General features: G+C 32.6%; 1 protein-coding gene across 1 annotated transcript; it reads left to right on the plus strand.

The window, feature by feature from the left end:
* The first annotated feature begins 11,726 nt into the window (after window positions 1–11,726).
* Window positions 11,727–13,122, plus strand: LOC120194813. The gene is made up of 4 exons (XM_039197007.1): window positions 11,727–11,736; window positions 11,825–11,886; window positions 12,715–13,019; window positions 13,102–13,122. Coding segments are annotated over exons 1-4 (390 nt in total). The 5' UTR covers window positions 11,727–11,734.
* The last annotated feature ends 5,374 nt before the right edge of the window (window positions 13,123–18,496 follow it).

An 18,496-nucleotide genomic window follows, 5' to 3' on the forward strand; every position in this document is an offset into this window, starting at 1 on the left:
GCTAATACCATCAATGATTTAGTTCAAATATTATTGTTAAATTACCTTAAACAATGGTGTTTTCAATGAAATAATTCCACACCATTATATTAATTATTAATCGAGAAGCAATGGGTGTTTTTTTAAAATGTAATTTATTAATTTAGAAAATGGGTTTATAAAAAAGTTCATAAATTACTTTATAAAAATAGAATACGGATAAATAGCATTGTCGATGATAAAAGACAAATATCATCAACACTAACATAATAATAAAACATGATAATACTTTAATAATTAATTTTATCATAACTAATGACATATTTATAATCTTTTTTAACAATTTTTACATAGAGAAAGGGGAAATGAAAATTTTGCTCCTTATAGACATTGAGCTCATAATCCAGGGGAGAGTGGAGATGTCAGTTGAGAACTTTTAAGCACATATTTTAGAGATTGTTGATCGACATATCTATGATTAGTTTCACTTGTGTCAAGACGAGAGAACTAAGGGGCTGTTTGTTTGCCTCTTAATGGAATCATTCAGCACTGAATGTTGAACCGTTCAACGTTCAACACGTTTGTTTCGCACCTCTGAATGATTCAGTACTGACTGATTCAGCAAAACAGTGCTGACTGATTTAGCAAAATAGTGCTGAATGATTCAGCACATAAGTACACTCTAAATGATTCAGAGTCATTATCAAACAACATGTCACATTCAGAGCTAATTCATACAGAGCATCTGAATCATTCAGCGCTTAATCATTCTGAAGTAAACAAATAACCCCTAACTCATTGATCCAAAACGAGATAAATTAAAATAATTAAATAATCATTAATCTAAGGAACGACGATAAATCTAACCTTATAAAAATATTAGATAATTTTTAGTTATATTTATATAATTTATTATTGATATTGGATGATAATTTTTAATGGGTTTATAAGTTTAGGGTGATGAGTTCTTTTATTTAAATACCTGTTTTAGGGTTTGTACAGCTAGGCCATGTGGATCCCTACCTATCTTTCGCATTAACATTAAAGTTATAAATTCCCATTAATTAATGAATTAATTAAGCAGTCAACACACCTAATTTAGATAGCTGATATAAAAACTATTTGCACCATCTTATTAATAATCGTTATTTCTTAAAAATTAATTAAATATTTTTTTTATCAAACTTTGTTTTTTTTTATCTGTATAATCCTATGCGGATAGTTAATGACTTGAAATTAACATTTGTGAAATTACTTTGACCTTTAATATTACGGTTATTTTTAAAATTTAAAGTCATTAGCTATCCGCATTGGATTCCAGGGAAAACAATCATCCACTTAGTTCACATAATAGTCTAATAGATGCACGAAAGCTATGCATAGGTGCTTTGTTTACTAGAGGGTTATTACAAGCTATGTATGAAAAAGAAATATCTTCATATTATTAAAGAAACAATAAGCATGAATAGAAAAGATATTAAAGAAAAATCGTTTTCATCATATTTAATTTAAGGAACTCCCAGGAAAAAAAATTGGTGAACCAAGTGGTCCAAATATGGCCCTTTTCCTATAACTCAGAGGGGGTATGTTTGTGCATTTCATTCTCAGATCCTTAATGAGATTTGTTGGGAATTAGGATGTGACACAATGGTGCCATAAAGAATTATTGGTTAAACAACGGAAGACTTTATTATCGTGTACTTTAATATGATGATATAATGACCTTTCAAAACGAGAGTTAAGAATGAACGTAAAATTTATTATATAATTTAATCGTATTAAACTTGGTATGAATGAAAATATTTTGTATAAGAAACATATTTGTAGACATCCGCTTTTGTTCAGGTTATAATTTATTATTATTATATTATCATTATTATTAATAATAATATTAATTAATTAAATTATTACAGACCTATATTTGATTTCAATTAGCTGACCCGAAATCCAAATTTGACCTGATTACAACCCGACCCGGACCCGATTGCAGCCCCACACCATACTACAGCTGCAACCCCATGCCCTGTCAGCCCTGTGCCTGCACGTGATCACCAACGCCAAATCAGCTGCCATCACCAACACTGACCCCAAATCTTATCTCAGACGGATTTCACACTCCTCGGCCAGAACATCAGCTACATGCAAAAATTAATATATCAATAGGGAGCAAGCAATGTAAAAGAAGAGGGAGGGGGTCTCGGTTTACTGAAAAAAAAAGGGAGAGTTTGTAAAAGAAAAAGGGTACTCATATATTCTCTTATTCCTCATTCGAAGCAATGAAAAAACAATATTAGAGAATTTTTAAATATTTAGGGACTGATTTAGTGATTTTATCTTTTTATTTATCAGCACTAAATTTTTAATTTATTTTCTTACAAGTCCCTCTACTTTATGCTTGTTTTTCCATTTCAGTCATTAGTCCTTTGTTTATTTTATTTCTTTGATATTGTTCTCTAATTTGTGATTGTTTTAATTTAGTCACTTTTATGATTTTAGCTTATTTGAATTCATTCACTGATTTTTATTTTTATCCATTTTAGTCACTATTTGTGTTGTGTTTATTATTCTATTATAATTTGGATATGATATCTTCAATTTATGCATTTTAGTCACTGATGGTTTATGATTTGGATATTGTTTTTATTTTTATTTCATTTTAGTCTCATTTCATTTGTTATCTTATTTTTAGAATATTTTAATTTGAGTGTCTTATTTTAATGATTTCATTTTGGTCCTGAATGATTGAAGTTTGTTTATTTACGCTTGTAGTGCTCAAATTGTAAAATATTCACAATGGTTGCCTTTTATTTATTATTGATTGTGTAGTTTAATCCCTAAAATCACTATTCTTTATTATCTTGATCCATTATTTACATATTTTGTTAATTTCTTGCTATTTTTAATATTTTCAAATAGTATTTTACTCGAGGAATTTATAGAAGCGCACCTTAATTGATAAGGAGTGTGTTTCCAAGAATTGTTCGAATAAAATAATACATTTTATATTCTAATGAATTTGTTTGTTTTAATATAATTAATATATGTATTTGGGTAATATTATTTTGTATGGGGAATCCATAGAAATACCCCCTTAACTGACAATGAAGGTATTTCGAGAATTGTTCGTGCAAAATAACAACCTTTATATATTTTTTAAAAAATGATCATAATTTAAATGTATATTCGAATTTGCCAATTTCAATATTTAGATGATATATAATCGATTAGGTACCAATTTTCGGGTGTTGTGGGTGCTAATCCTTCTCCATACACAATTGACTCCCGAACCCTTTTTCAAAATGAATTTATGGTTAAACGTATATCACTTTTTATATTTTAAAATTATTTTTCTTAAAATTATTTTTTAAAAAATAATTTTAAAAGGTATTTTTAGGTATTCGACATACCTAACTCAAAGATCGATGACGACTCCAAATCTATTTATTTTTTCTTTATTTAAAACCCAACCTTTTCCAAGACTAAGTTGAATCGATCCCCGCCATAGCTCCAAAAAACATAAGGACCGCTCCGACAATATTTATAAAACGTGATTTAATAAATAATATGTTTAGTGATAAAAATTTGTATTTGAGTTTATTGATTTTTTTGTTCAGTACTCAATAGATGGTTTTTAATCGAGTTATTCATAGATTGGATAAAATATAAAAAAATAAAACTATTTTTCTAATAATATTAATTTCTATTCAAAAATGAATATTTTAATTTTCATAATTAAATTGATATTCACTTATTTGGTGATGCAGCAAACATTTTATTAACGGTATAAATATAGTTTTTTTTTTATTAATTACTACTGCTATGGTAATAAAGTATATGGAGAAGCTATAAAAGCAAAAGCATGCGTGTACGGGAAAGCATTGGTCCTATATTAAATTATAAATGTTAAATTTTAAGATTTGAAACGTTTGATCTTAAACGGACACTAAAATAAACATAATTAAATCTTAAACTATAAACCCAAGTAAGACATTGAATTCAAATATTAAGTCTTAAATTTTAATTCATTTAGTTAGTATATCAGATATTTTTCTAAAAAATATTATTTTATTTGGAATTTGAGAAAAATAATAATAATATACAATTAAATAAAATATTTATCTTTAAAACGTAATATTTTATTAGTGTATGTAGTTATTCATTATCGGACTCTTAAATTTGACTATAATATAGAAGATTCACCTAATAAAAAATAAATTAACAGCAGAATTAAAATAAAGCAAGACAAAAGAGTGTTACATATTCTTTGCTTGCCTTTTAGGAAACGAACTTCAAACCTCGAAGCCCCATGTGCTTAACAATCTTTGAAAATATATAAATATAAAATTGTTCACGAACCATGTGAAAGTGAAACCCTATATTATAAACTAAAATCATTTGTTTAGAGACAATTTATTTATCCAATGGGTTTATAAACTAAATTCTTGTTCAGATTCTACATTTAACTCATTTATTGATATAATAATATATTTTTTAATAATTTGATGATTACAATATAGTATGATCTTAGATTTTTTTTAACTATTACAACGTACATATACCTTGTAGACGTAATTACTTGAACTCAAAACATCAAAAGAAGATAAAACTCACTACTGAGATAGCTTAATTAGGTCTTAATCAAATAATATTTTTAAAAATATTGATATATATGTATGCATCATGTTAATGATGTTTTTGTTAAGTTGAGTGATAAAAAAATATTTCTTAAATATTATCTTAATTTCAATTATTATGAATTAGAAAGAAAATATTAAAAAGACTCTCGAAAATAATATTCATTCGGACTTAATTCTTAAATTTATTATACCTTTGTGATTATCCAACAACGATATCAAATAAAAAGTATTTACAATTTTAACAAAAATAATATCACTCTCGAGTTTCATGACATTAAATATAAAATTGAATATTTAAACTCCAGTTAGTCATAATTAGTGATGATAATATTGATTTAGCATGATGGGCACTATACTTGGGGATGGATATGGGTTCGACTTTCGACCAATTCGATCTGACCTAAAGATTTCATATCTTCAATTTAAACTTGATTCGGTTCAAGTTTAGGGTAATTTTATTAGACCCAAAATTCAAATCGAATTTTGAGACAAAACTCAATTTCGGTCCGATCTGATTTGAAATAATATAAAATTATTAATTTTATTTAATAAAATAGGGACTTTATTGAAAAAAATACAAAGAGGGCTATTATTGCAATTATCTCTAAATATATAAAGTATCATTATATTATCTTTTGGTTCAAGTCTTTTAACTCTAAACCCAAACACGACACGAACTCAATTTTTTAAAAAATCCGACCTAATTGGGTCATAATTCATCGGGTTTGGTTCTCATGCCCATCTTTACATTTAGATTTTAGGTATAATCTTATAGAGTTAGATCGAAAGGGGACGATTAGTGATAGTCGTCATCCTTGAAAACTTTGAATAATTATATTTTAAATTTTTTACATTTTCTATCAATAATATATTTTTACCCTTGAAATTTTATAAATTCATCCCTCCTAAAATATAAAAAATTCACCCTTAGTAAAATTCTACTTATGCAATTGTTCATTTACATCATGGACAATTGCCTTTTTGTTTGTGACATCATATATTTTGCTTATGTTTGGGCTCTATTGGGCTGGTTTATTTAGTAATATGGTCTATAATCTTTTGGGCAATATTCATGGGCTGATATAACAACCATATATATTTTTATTGTTTTTTTTATAAAATTTAAATATAATAATTTGATTGTTTTATTTTCTAGAAGAGATAATTTATTTCAAGACTACACCTTTTAAAAAATAAAAATAGTTTAACATTTTTAAATAGGAAATGGCTCTATTTTACCTTTGAATTATATTTATTTTCTTTCTTTAGTATTTGAATTATTATTATTAGTAAATTTCGTGATATATTTTAAAGTATCGCAAATCCAAACTTTTTGTTAATATTGTTAGAAAAATTAGATTAAAAATAATAATTGAGATATTAGAATGCGAGAAAATTGAATTTGATAAACTGATAAAAAATTAATTAATAAAAATGTGTAAATGAAAAAAATTCAATTTATAATTATTCAAAAAATAAAGTAATTTCATTTTGCAAATAAATTTGAAAAATCTCCCATCGTTTTTACTTTTACGCTTTAGCTTCGCTCTTCAACAAGTCAAGTGCAGTGGCCAACCAACGGATCAAGATAGAGCTTAGTTTCCTGGATTTTTGAAATTCCATTTTCCCGCATTTCCCAGGCTACCAAACAGGGGGTTAAAACTTAAAAGTAAACAATTCTTTCTCATCTTCTAAATCTTAATTAACTTTTTCATAACATCATCATCGCCATTTGTTTTCTCTTTCTTTTCGTTAATTTCTGTTCGTTTGCTTAGAAAACGAAGGAAAACGCTACGAAAAGAGAAGGAAGAGATACTTATCTTTTCCTCTTTACAACGCTTAATTTTGTTTCCGCCTTTTACCGATTTGGTTCTTGTAAATATCGATTTTGAGGACGAAAACAAGGGTTTCTTTAGGTACTTGAGTTCTGATTCCAAAATAACAGATTTTAGTTAATCCATTTGTTTTGCAGATGGAGTCTTTATATGCAAAACTATACGATAAATATGACAAAGTCAAGGTATCGCAACTCCTCTTTCCCCTAAAATTTTCATTTTTAATGATAATTTTAGATTTTCAGTTCCCCACTCTTCCTTTATTGTTCTGTCCTGCAATTTCTTTCTTTATAAGTTTGGTTGCCAACAAAACTGAAGAAAAGAACAAAATGTTTAGTTTTTTTCCCTCCGTTAAAGTGGAATAAAATTCAGCTGCAAGGTGTATACATTTATTGATAATTTGATTAAAATGGAATTTTCGTTTTCCCTCCTTTTTCTTCCGTTGAGAAGCAAATGTAGCTTTATGTCTACTCCCTTATTATGATTTTTATTTCCATTCCTTTTTCAGAAGAGAAAACTGTCTGAAATGGATGACATACATAGAGATCAAGAAGAGAAATTCTTGAATTACGTGCGTGGTCAGTATATCGTCATTCTAGAGTTACTGATTTTTTTAATCCCTGTCTTCATGTTTTATGTGAATCTCAAAGTCATCTCTATGTTTTTGTTCTCTTTTGTGTTAATTTTGCATATATCATAGAAATATAACAAAATATAACCATCACTTGATTTTTGCTTTTAGATAAAAGATATGTTATTATTTTGGACCTTCCTTATGAAATGTAAGGTAAAATAATGTGTTTTATAATTCAAATTTCAAAATCATTTTATCTTGAGGTTGAATGCTTAATGGTTGGGCTGAACTCATGACTGATAGTTTGACATAATGAAAAGCTTTAAAATGGAAGCAGGGTGCTTTTGCGTTTCATGGAAGCTATAGTTGTGGCTATAGCATTTTGAAATTCGTTTTGTTGGTAATGGTCGAAACTAGATACTATAGATTTCTACATAGCCGTGCTCTGATATTTGAACCAATACCTAAGCTGTAGATGTGAAGAATATGTGACAATGACATTCTAGTATTTGTGTGTTAACGCAAAAAAATGATTGTTATAAGTTATAACCTTGAATGTGAGTTTGTAGAATGAACCAAACTGTAACCCCCTCAGACCGATACAGGTAACCCGATCCGATCTGGAGTGTCACATTAGGGCCACCGGAGCGACCCACTGCAAAAATAGCGGAAAATTTAAAACTTTTAACAAAACATGTAACTTATAAAATGATTTATCAGTATGTATAAATAAAACAGATTTTTGGACTCGTATATAAAACAAAATACAATTACATGCCCCCTAATCACATGTACCGTACTCTGCAAACAACGTCGGAAAAACTCCCTTACTGATGTCGATAGCTGCACTGGTACAATTCTTTTAACCTGTAATGTTGAGTAATAGAGTGAGCTTCGGAAAGCTCAGTAATACAGAACTACCAGATGATGCTGAAGAACGTGCAAATACAGATAAACATATGTTTTCTTATTGTTTCCGAACATCTACAGATTTTTATGCTGATCAGAGATCCTACTGATATTTCAGATGGTAACGGATAATGAGCTTTCAGTTCAGATAAATATTTCGAATGACTGAGTTCAGGAGATCATAATAGGTTATCTAGTGTGTTCCCTTAAAACTAGTAAAAATATACAGTTTTTTATTTTAAAACATATATATATACACCCCCATCCTTTCACAATCTGTTTGTGTATGTTTCCCGGAACCATACATCCCGCACAACCAGTGAGGCCCTGAGCACACAGCTGAGAAGCCTGCAGATAATCTTCCTCCAACAATAAACCCCCCCAAATAAAACATTTCTCCGTCGTTAAACGGAGATATCAGAAATCAAAACAGAATTCAGAACATATATATCAGAACAGAATCCAAATCAGAAATCAGAACAAAATTCAGGTCATGTATCAGAACAGAATTCAAGTCGGAAATCAGATAAAATATTTATATGATTAGGGAACACACCAGAGTTTACAGATATTATTCAGAGGTACAAGATAATCTTATCAGGAAGAGAAATACGGATCTTCAGTATACCGATAAAATACTGGAAGTTAGAAATACTATTGGAAAAGTTCATTAACTGACTAAATCATCAGTTATTCAGAATGCAAATTATCAGGATCATATCTTATTCAAACAATTTTCAGAAGTTGTACGTAATCATAAGGGTATTCAGAATCTTTTACATCCATGTCAATTGATCGGATAATCAAAAAACTTGAGAACGAAGATTCAGAATCTTAATAATCTATGTCGATTGGTCAATTCATTTTCCTTCCAGGGTATTTACTCTTTAATACCACAAATTCTTGTCCATAGACCATCTTCAGAATCATCGCTGAATAGATCTTACAATGGTCTTTATTTCATTTCCAAGCTTCCACGATATCATGAAATACGGACATGTTTGATTTGTAGTTCATGTTCCATAAGGACATTACATCTTATAAACTCATCAGAATTTCCAGACTTATCCAATTTACTTACTTAATCCTCAGTCATTGAGGTTACCTAGTTAATTTAACAGTCATGTACATTCCAGTTACTTCGGGATTTTCCAGAGTAATTCAAATGTTCCTGAATTTCAGACACATGTAGTACTTCCGTTCCATTCGATTTGGTCTTCGTGGTTGATTTGTCGAACAAACGTCCAATTCTTAGTACTGAATGCGATCCAGAGTTGAGCTAAGCTATCATCGAGTCAAACTTGAGAAGACGAACACACATTCCAGTAATACCTATGTCATTCAGGTATTGACATAACTTTGGAGTTAATCTACTCACTTAAATTGTGTTCCATTACTTTTAAAGGTAGTCCAACACCCATGTTTTTTTGGATTCCTTAATTAATCCAAGACATTTACTTGGTATAGGCCATAAGATTATTTTGGTAATTTTGGTGGTATTCTTGGGTCATTTCTATTACAGGGGTATTTTGGTCATTTTACAGATTCAATGTATTTTAATCATTTTCTTTCGTCTGATCTCACTATTAAATTCAATCTTATTATTTATTTCAGTCATTTCGAACAATTCTGACAGTATAATACCCCGATAAATTATTCTTCAAGTATTTACTCATTACTCGGATATTTTTGGGTCAAGTGCCTTCTCAGATTTTTACCAACGGAATATCAAGAATTTTTCTGTTCTAAGTCAGGATCTTAACAATCAAATTCGTACTTAATGAAGTTAAGTACAAATCTTCAAAGTACAAATCTTCAAAGTACTTTTTCATTCAGGGTCAACTCAGACTATTTTATCTCTCAAGGGTATTTTCGTAATTTCTTAACCAGATAATTTTGATATTAACTCTTAACGAAAATAATATAATATAGAGATCCTATGATTAATTGCTTCCTCGAACATTATTTGATCTTGAAATGATTCCTTAAAAGACTTCTAGTATCTAGCATAAACCCTCTTGGGATTAAAAACGGGTTATCCATAATTTCCAAGTAAAACTAACATTTCTTATGCACATCAATAGTTTTATCAGATCAATAATTCTTTTCGGATTATTAATCCACTTCCAGAGACAATACTTGTCATTTTCCAACATAAGGGTAATTTCGTAATTTTACCTTATCGAAATATTCTCATAATTTATCATCTAAGTACCTTTAATGAGATAAATTATAATCTACATATCCATGGCTGATTCTTTTATCACTTAAATCTACATATCAATGGCTGATTCTTTTATCACTTAATTCCAGAACTTGTAATTTAATTTCAACTGTCCTCAAATTTCTTATAATAGTCATTTGAGCCATATTCAGTTACCTACTTGCTACCGTATTCGTATCAAGTGTAGATCTTCATTAATTACACATGAGACCAAACATTTTCATTCATGTATTTACCAATACCAACATGTTCTATAAAGCATAAAGAGGTAGTAAAGTATTACCTCAATTTTCGTGCAATACTGATCGACCATAAAATTCCATTTGAACGCCCTCTATCTTGAAATCATCTTCCAATATTTCCTCGGATCCATACCAACAGAAATTACATAAAAAACAGAGCTTAATTCTGAAAAACGGATTGAATCGGATGATAAATCAGTGAAAAATAGCTTATCGGGTTCGAATTTGGCGAAACGAACTTCGGATTCGGATTTAGAACGTCGAAAGCATAAAATATGACTTTTCGAAAATTTGGAATTTTCGGTCAAAATCAAAGTCAACGGGTTTGACTGGCAATTTCGAGGCCTTCGGGTCTGAATTTCAAAAAACGGATTGCGGAATCGGATTTGGAACGTCGAAAAATGTCAGGATAGATATACTCGGTCAAAGTCAAAGGTTGTTTAATTGCCCAGTCAAAGTTTTGGTCAACAGTGGCCAACGCCGGTCAACGGTCAACGGGTCAGGTTGGGTCAACGGGTCGGGTTGTAACCGGTCAAACCAGTCAGATTGTTAAAAAAACCGGTCAAACCGATCATTTGGACCATCCCCACGCGCAGTGGGGGGCACGTGGGACCCACTCTAGTGTCCTATAAATCACGTAAAAATTTCTAAAAATTATTTTGAGCGATTTCAAGATACTTACAAAGCTCGGTTCAAATTTTTGAACAGCGGAGAGCTCGATTTCAACAAATTGAAAACTTTGATCGCTTCTCCTTCTCACGCGCCGCCGTCGACGGAGACCAAGGATGACACCGGGCAGACTCGGAATGATGCAAGGAACACGATGATGCGGGAGGTGTCGTAAACGAATCATCGAATCGTCGTGAATCGATGAAAAACCAATTGAAATCGAGTTATTACCGACGATACTTCCGACTGAAATTAAAGACGAACGGAGACGATTCACGACGAAAGGTTTGACGGGTTTTGTTCCTCGGTTGACAACGAACACGATGGTGGTTTCGGCTCATCGATCGGAGATCGGACGGCGAGTAGATCAGAGTTGAAAGAAGGGTTGTTGGAGAGGGAAAACTGGAAAAATATTCTGATGAACATATGGGGGAGAGATTTATAATTCTCTCCAAAATAAAAATGGTTAAATCATGAGTTTAGCCACTGAATTTCCTGTACTTCTTAAAAAGGTATGCCAATTTTAAAATTTTATAATTTAATCCCCACTTTCTTCCAAAAATACAAATTAAATTCACCACTTTATAATTTCTTAAATTTAGCCCCTAAATTGAGGTATTACACAAACTTTGCTAATGGCTTGCATTTGGTAAGTGGCCTCTGTAATGTAAAGTATTTCTCATTCACTTTGGCCTTTGCAAGTTAGCATGCCAGTGTCTACTTTCTTGAACTTTTGCACGAATGTAATATTGCAGGTCCAGCAAGGACAAGCAATGTGCAGACTACCAAAAGCTTTTGATTGAAGAGAGCCAGAAGTGTAAGAAGAAATCAGCTGTTGATTGTATCTCTTTTTTTTCAATGTAAAATATATATGTAACAGCATCCTTAACTTTCTTGGCCTTCTTCTTGCTTCTGTCTTTGTTGAATATGCTATTGCAAGGAAACTAAACACAAATTGAAGCTGAATGTTAGGTATGCTGGGTAAGAACAAGAAAATAACAATATTTAGTATCAGTTTACATGAGTCATGGCTAAAGAACTCAGTATTATGCTTTTGGTTAAAGAATTGGATTTCTATGCTCAAGTTTTGTCCGAGTAAAAAATGGATTTAGGTTTTACGTCTTTCATTGCCGTTGAAGTTGGTAGTTAGTTCTTGTATTGTTGAGGCTTGCACCTGTCCAAAATGCATGGGACAAAAACTGTTTGCTTCATTCTTTAGATGGACTGGAAGAAGGTAACTGCGCGTGTTGATTTGTTTTCAGTATTTCTATATATTACTTCTCTCAGCAATCCGCATGGTTAATAGATCTCTCGCTTCTCCCTTGCTATAACTTTAAAAGGTTAAATCATAATTTTGACATTTTTTATGGTTATCATGCTAACGATCAGAGTGCATATTCACAATTGTCTACTCTCCACATTTTCCATTTTGACATTTATACGAAGTCAATTATTGTTTGAACACTGTCCTCAATCACTAACTAGACATATATGAAGTTGAAAGTGGATTATCTTAATTTGTACGTGGTGTCTTTGAAAACATATTTAGATAAATGTGTAGAGTTGCCTTTGTTGGATGTTTTAACTTTCTAGTGTCAAGCATGTCTGTAGCTCTTTTTTAACCGAATGCTAAAATTTATGACAGATAAAGCACTTTCTGAAGAAGTTACGAGGCTGCAAAATCTTCATCAAGAGGGACATTTTAAGGGTGGCAATAGAGATAATATACCAACTGTCTCTCCTAGAAGTGCACAAGTTGCAGTAGAAAGGGTTTCTGGTAACTCCACTAGAATGATGACAAGAAAGCATGGCAGGAAATCAGCTGCTGAGACTGACGACAGCATCATTACACCTGATTCAGCTAATGGTAAAGTTTCCATGTCATGTGCTTTGACGGAAGACCTTCCTGAGAAAGCTTTTCCCTATGAGGTTCTTTCACATATTCAGCTGGTATATTCTCAATTAATCATCTCTTTACTCAAAAGATGAGTTTCTACATCTTTACTGATTATTTGGATGATTATGCAGCCAGAATGCTGTAAAGGCAGTATAAGTGCAAATGCCACTGATCATGGAACTTGTCTGCTTAGTTGGCATGACAATATCCACCGTTGACCAAACTGAAGGACTATGCATTTCAGCTCTGCATCAATCAAGTGGTAATTCTTAACTTGAGAATCATAGTCAGCTCATTAATTTTTTAGTATTTCCATCTTTCATTTCTAGTTCCAGGTATTTCCCCTTAAAGTTTTTATGTTATTGATTTGTTGAGTGGTAACATCAGTAATGTGATGTAAGATCAGAAAATTTTGAAGATAATTTACAAATCGCATAACACCCGTCATTGTATAAAGCACCGTCATTGGTATAAAGCAATTGCAGAAATAAAGTCTGTTTCACTATGTGAAGTATCCGTTTTTGACATTTGTGTTTTACATCTATTTGGACATGGATAGGGACTATAGTCATACGCATACATTAACTAACATATATTTTAATAAATACATCCATAGTCATGCCTATTCAAGAACTACTAGCTGCTGCGTACAAGAAATGACATTCATTACTTGACACCGGATAAATGAAACAGGTTACTCATTCAGCCTAACGTGGATAAACAAAACAGGCGGAGAGGAAGCTGAGTTAGTGTACCGGGTATCGTCATTAGGGACATTGAGAGGGTGGCGCCAGAGTGGATGAGGGATGTCATTATGTTCAGCACAAATATGTGCCCCATTTTCTTCGAGAGATTAAATCGTGTAATCAAATTGAATTGCTAACTGGCAAGTTATCTCCCTCTTTCTCTCCTTGGTCTTTGAATCAGACGTGAAGTAAATATGTATAAGGTGATAACAAATAGTTATCGAATTATCACCAATTAAACCTTTTGACAAGTTTCTGCATGTCAGTTACTAAATTGATTATTTCCTTGTTTGGAACTTGGCATTTACCATTCAAAATTGCATGATTGTTGATGGGTTGACAATTACCTCTTTATCTTAATTACTATTTATTCTTTCTTAATTACTAAATTGATCATTTCCTTGTTTGAAACTTGAATTTCTGGTCAGATTTTTGGTTCAAGTTGACTTTAAAATTGTAAAGTTTGAATAACTAAAAAAATTAAAATTGAAATAATGTCATTTGTTAAATAATTTGATTGTTATGTGATTTGATCGTTGTTTTTCTTGTTTGTTTGTTTTATTAAATTAGAGTCCATGCTTATCTACCACTTAAGAATATTTGTGTTTTGTTCCGAGTGGTCTTCTGACTATGACTATTTGCAATTTGTTTCTTTCTATCAATTCATTAGTTCCCTTACACTTCCATTAATAACTTTTCTTCAAAATTCATTCTTTAAAAAATAACATTGTAAATATATTATATCATTTGAAATTCGTAGGTTCAAATCCTACTTGGGTTGAATTTATAGTAATCACTTTTCTGACCTAGTGACCCCTGCCCTATATTTTATTTACACATGTGAAAAAGAATATGTATCTACTTATATAATGTAAATTTTTTAATTTTATATTGATTTAAAATAATTTGAATGAAAATAAATGTTTAAAATTATCTCTTTACTTTGAATAAATATATTTATTTTTTGTTTGATTCAATCAAATACTCGTCAGTCATCACCATGAAGTGAGAGTGGTTCCTTTTGCATCAGCCAACATTTCTGGTCACCAAGACTGATGGTGTCGGGCCATGTCATAACAAATTGTTCTGTGTCTTTTATGAGCTAATTGTTAATTTGTTATTTGGGCCTTCGTGCAATGAGACCAATATAATAATATTCATACATTTAAGAAGTAACGTGATAATTACGTTTAAATATATTTTGATGTTATGGACGGAAAGAGTCATTGGATTCTCCATAGCCAAAACTCGGCATTCAACTCATCCCTCAAACTATTCGTGCAAAAAATTCCCAAATCAATTAGGGATTTCAAGCACCCAAATCAATCATCTGACGCTTAGGGACTCGATTGCTTGGTCCTTCTCCGTCTTCTTCGATCCCCACGGAGAACTTTACCATTCTCTTCTATTTCCCTTTTGCCCTAAGATAAGTGCTCTTGCTCTCTGATCTCTGTGTTTTTCCTCTTCTTTGAATTAAATATAACGCTTCCTTTTGTTCTTCAAACTAATTACTGTATTCAGTAAATCCAGATCTTTTCCCTGATTCAAGCTTAAAAGATTCCCCTTTTATAGTTATTTTATTTAAAAAGATTAATTTCATTCATTTATACAAATTTATATTTGTGGAAAATTTTTGGGAATCAAGAAAGTTCTGCTGCTTTCCTCCTTTAATTCTTTAATCTCTCTTGGTTTGTTTTGAGATCCATAAAGCCTAAAATATTGACTGTGATTTTGACCCTTTTCACTTCAATTCCTGATTTTGTTTTAACTTTGTTTATAGTTTCCGTTAAATTCAATCTGTGATTTTCTTGAAGTTTAATCCGAACTGTATATTTAGAATCATCAATTAGCTTTACTTTTTGGTAGTTAGAGGCTCTTTGATTTACCAAAGACTAAATTTTGTGCTAAAGACCCTAGCAACTTTTTTAGCTCTGTTTCCATCTCCTTTTCGCTTCAGAATTTAGAGGTTTTTGGTTTATTTATTTTTCTGGGTTCGATTCAATGTTCATCTTCAGATTGTAGTTTAGAGTTTTTTCCCCTGGGTTTGGTCTGTTTAAACTCTCTAGAACAGTGAATACCTCAATAGTGATATATATGCTTGCTTATTATCATTTTCTCTGCAAAATTTTCTGGGTTTGATGTTCATCTTCACTGATTTTGTCAACTTATAGTTTCTGTTACTGGATTTGGTCTATTTTACTCTCTGAAACAGTAAATACCGCAAAATTATTTGATTAGATTTTGTTGGAATTAAGTTAGCGTTTTTATTAGTGCATCTTCTGTCTTATTTGGATTCTTTTTTCATAGTTCCTCATTGCTTCGGTTATAGATGATTACTTGAGGTCATGTCCTTCTTTTAGATCCCATGGGGCGTATAGGGGGAGGGCTTGACAGAGTGGTGACAAGGAGACTAGACTAAGAGTTTGCTCGTTGAATGTAGGCACATTAAATGCTAGGCTGCTGGAGCTGACCGACGTACTTAATAATAGAAAAATAGATTTTGCATGTATCCAGGAGACTAGGTGGAAAGGGTCCCGCGCCAGAGAGTGTAATGGGTACAAGTTGTGGTATTCAGGCGTAGATAACGCTAGAAATGGGGTGGGTATCTTGGCATCCTCTAGGCTCAAGGAAAATGTAGTTGAAGTTTGTAGATACCGGGATAAGATCATGATGATTAAGGTTATTATAGAAGAGGAAGTAGTGAATGTACTTTCAGTGTACGCCCCACACGTTGGCCTAGGGGAGGGGGAGAAACGTTGCTTTTGGGATCAGTTAGATGATATACTTAGGAGCATTCCGGAGGACCAAAGAGTTTTCATAGGGGGAGACTTCAATGGCCATATAGGCAGTGCAACCGACGGGTATGACGGTGTTCATGGGGTTTCGGTTATGGTAGCAGGAACGATGAGGGGCGTACGTTGCTTGATTTTGCTACTGCTCACGATTTGGTGATCACTAACTCATTCTTTAATAAGAGAGATGCGAACTTGATTACGTTTCATAGCGGGGGACATTGTACCCAAATCGACTACATCTTGATTAGAAATCGGGAACGATGGGCTTGCATTGACTGTAAGGTCTTCCCTGAAGAGGCATGTGCATCACAACACAAATTGTTGGTTCTGGTGTTCCGCGCACCCCACGGGCGGAGCACTCATAGGAGGGCTAAACTTGGTAAACCTAGGATCCTCTGGAAGAACTTACATGGAGCGACATCTGATGACTTTAGGAGTAAGGTTTTGTCTAATACAAGTTTTAAAACTACAAACTCAAATAATGCAGATATGTTATGGAAAAATATGGCAAATTCCATCAGAGAGGTTGGCAAAAACACCCTTGGGTTGTCGACGGGGAAGGCCAAGGAACTAAAGAATCGTGGTGGTGGAACGACGAAGTCCAAACTAAGGTGAAGACAAAACAAACTTGCTTCAAGGAGTTTCTACAATGCAATGACGACGAAGAAAGGTCGAGAGCTAAACAAAGATACCAGGAGGCAAAACGGGAAGCCAAGAAAATGGTAGCTAAAGCAAAGGATAAGGCATACGAGGAAATGTACAAGAGATTAGACACCAAGGAAGGACAAAATGACATCTTCAGACTTGCAAAATCTAGGGAGATTAGGAAAAAGGTTCTAGGTAACATTAGGTTTATTAAGGACAACAATGGTGTTCTTTTAGCGAAAGATCACGATATTAAGAGGGTTTGGGGTAGTTACTTCTTTGGCTTATTTAATGACGGTGCCTCTCCATGTAGAGATAGTATCGTTGATGGGTTAGCCGACTATCATACTACGACCAATGACTGCCCTACAAGTAGGATTGGGTTTGAGGAAGTCAAAATGGCCCTTAGAAAGATGGGAAGGGACAAAGCTGTCGGTCCTGATCAAATTCCTATCACTGTGTGGTTGGCCCTAGGAGAAGAGGGAATTAAGTGGTTGACCAACCTCTTTAATATTATTTTAGAGACTGCCAAGATGCCAGAGGAGTGGAGAGAGTCTACGGTGATACCAATCTATAAAAATAAAGGAGATCCCCAACGTTGTGGTAACTACAGAGGTATTAAACTACTCAGCCATACCATGAAGCTATGGGAAAGGGTGATAGAGACTAGGTTGAGACAAGTTACTAGGGTTTCGGAAAACCAATTTGGCTTTATGCCAGGCAGGTCTACCACGGAGGCGATTCATCTACTTCGACGACTTATGGAGAAATATAGGGAAAAGTCTAGAGATCTTCACATGGCGTTCATTGACCTTGAGAAGGCTTATGATAGTGTACCCCGCGATACGATCTGGAAGACTTTGGAAACGAGACGGATCCCAACTACTTATATCCGAGCGATTCGTGATATGTACTGTAGATCTACTATTTACATCAGGACTACAGTTGGCGACTCCGAGGCATTCCCGGTGGAAATCTGACTCCACCAGGGGTCGGCTCTTAGCCCTTACATCTTCGCCTTGATTATGGATGACATCTACTGTGCGACACCAGACGGTGTACCTTGGTGTATGCTTTTCGCTGACGACATTGTCCTAGTTGCTGAAACAAAATCTGAGTTGAATAGTAGACTGGCTACCTGGAAGACTGCTTTGGAAGAAAAAGGTTTAAGGATCAATATTGAAAAGACAGAGTATTTATGTTCAAACTTCAATGGGAACCAAAACGATGAAGATGTAGAAGTATGCATAGAAGGACACATTCTCCCCTCAAAGGATTGTTTCAAGTATCTAGGGTCTATGATATATAAAGATGGGGGTGTAGATGATGACGTTACAGACCGTA

This window comes from Hibiscus syriacus, unplaced genomic scaffold (genome assembly GCF_006381635.1).
Source record: "Hibiscus syriacus cultivar Baekdansim isolate YM2019G1 unplaced genomic scaffold, ASM638163v2 tig00004502_pilon, whole genome shotgun sequence".
NCBI lineage: Eukaryota > Viridiplantae > Streptophyta > Magnoliopsida > Malvales > Malvaceae > Hibiscus > Hibiscus syriacus.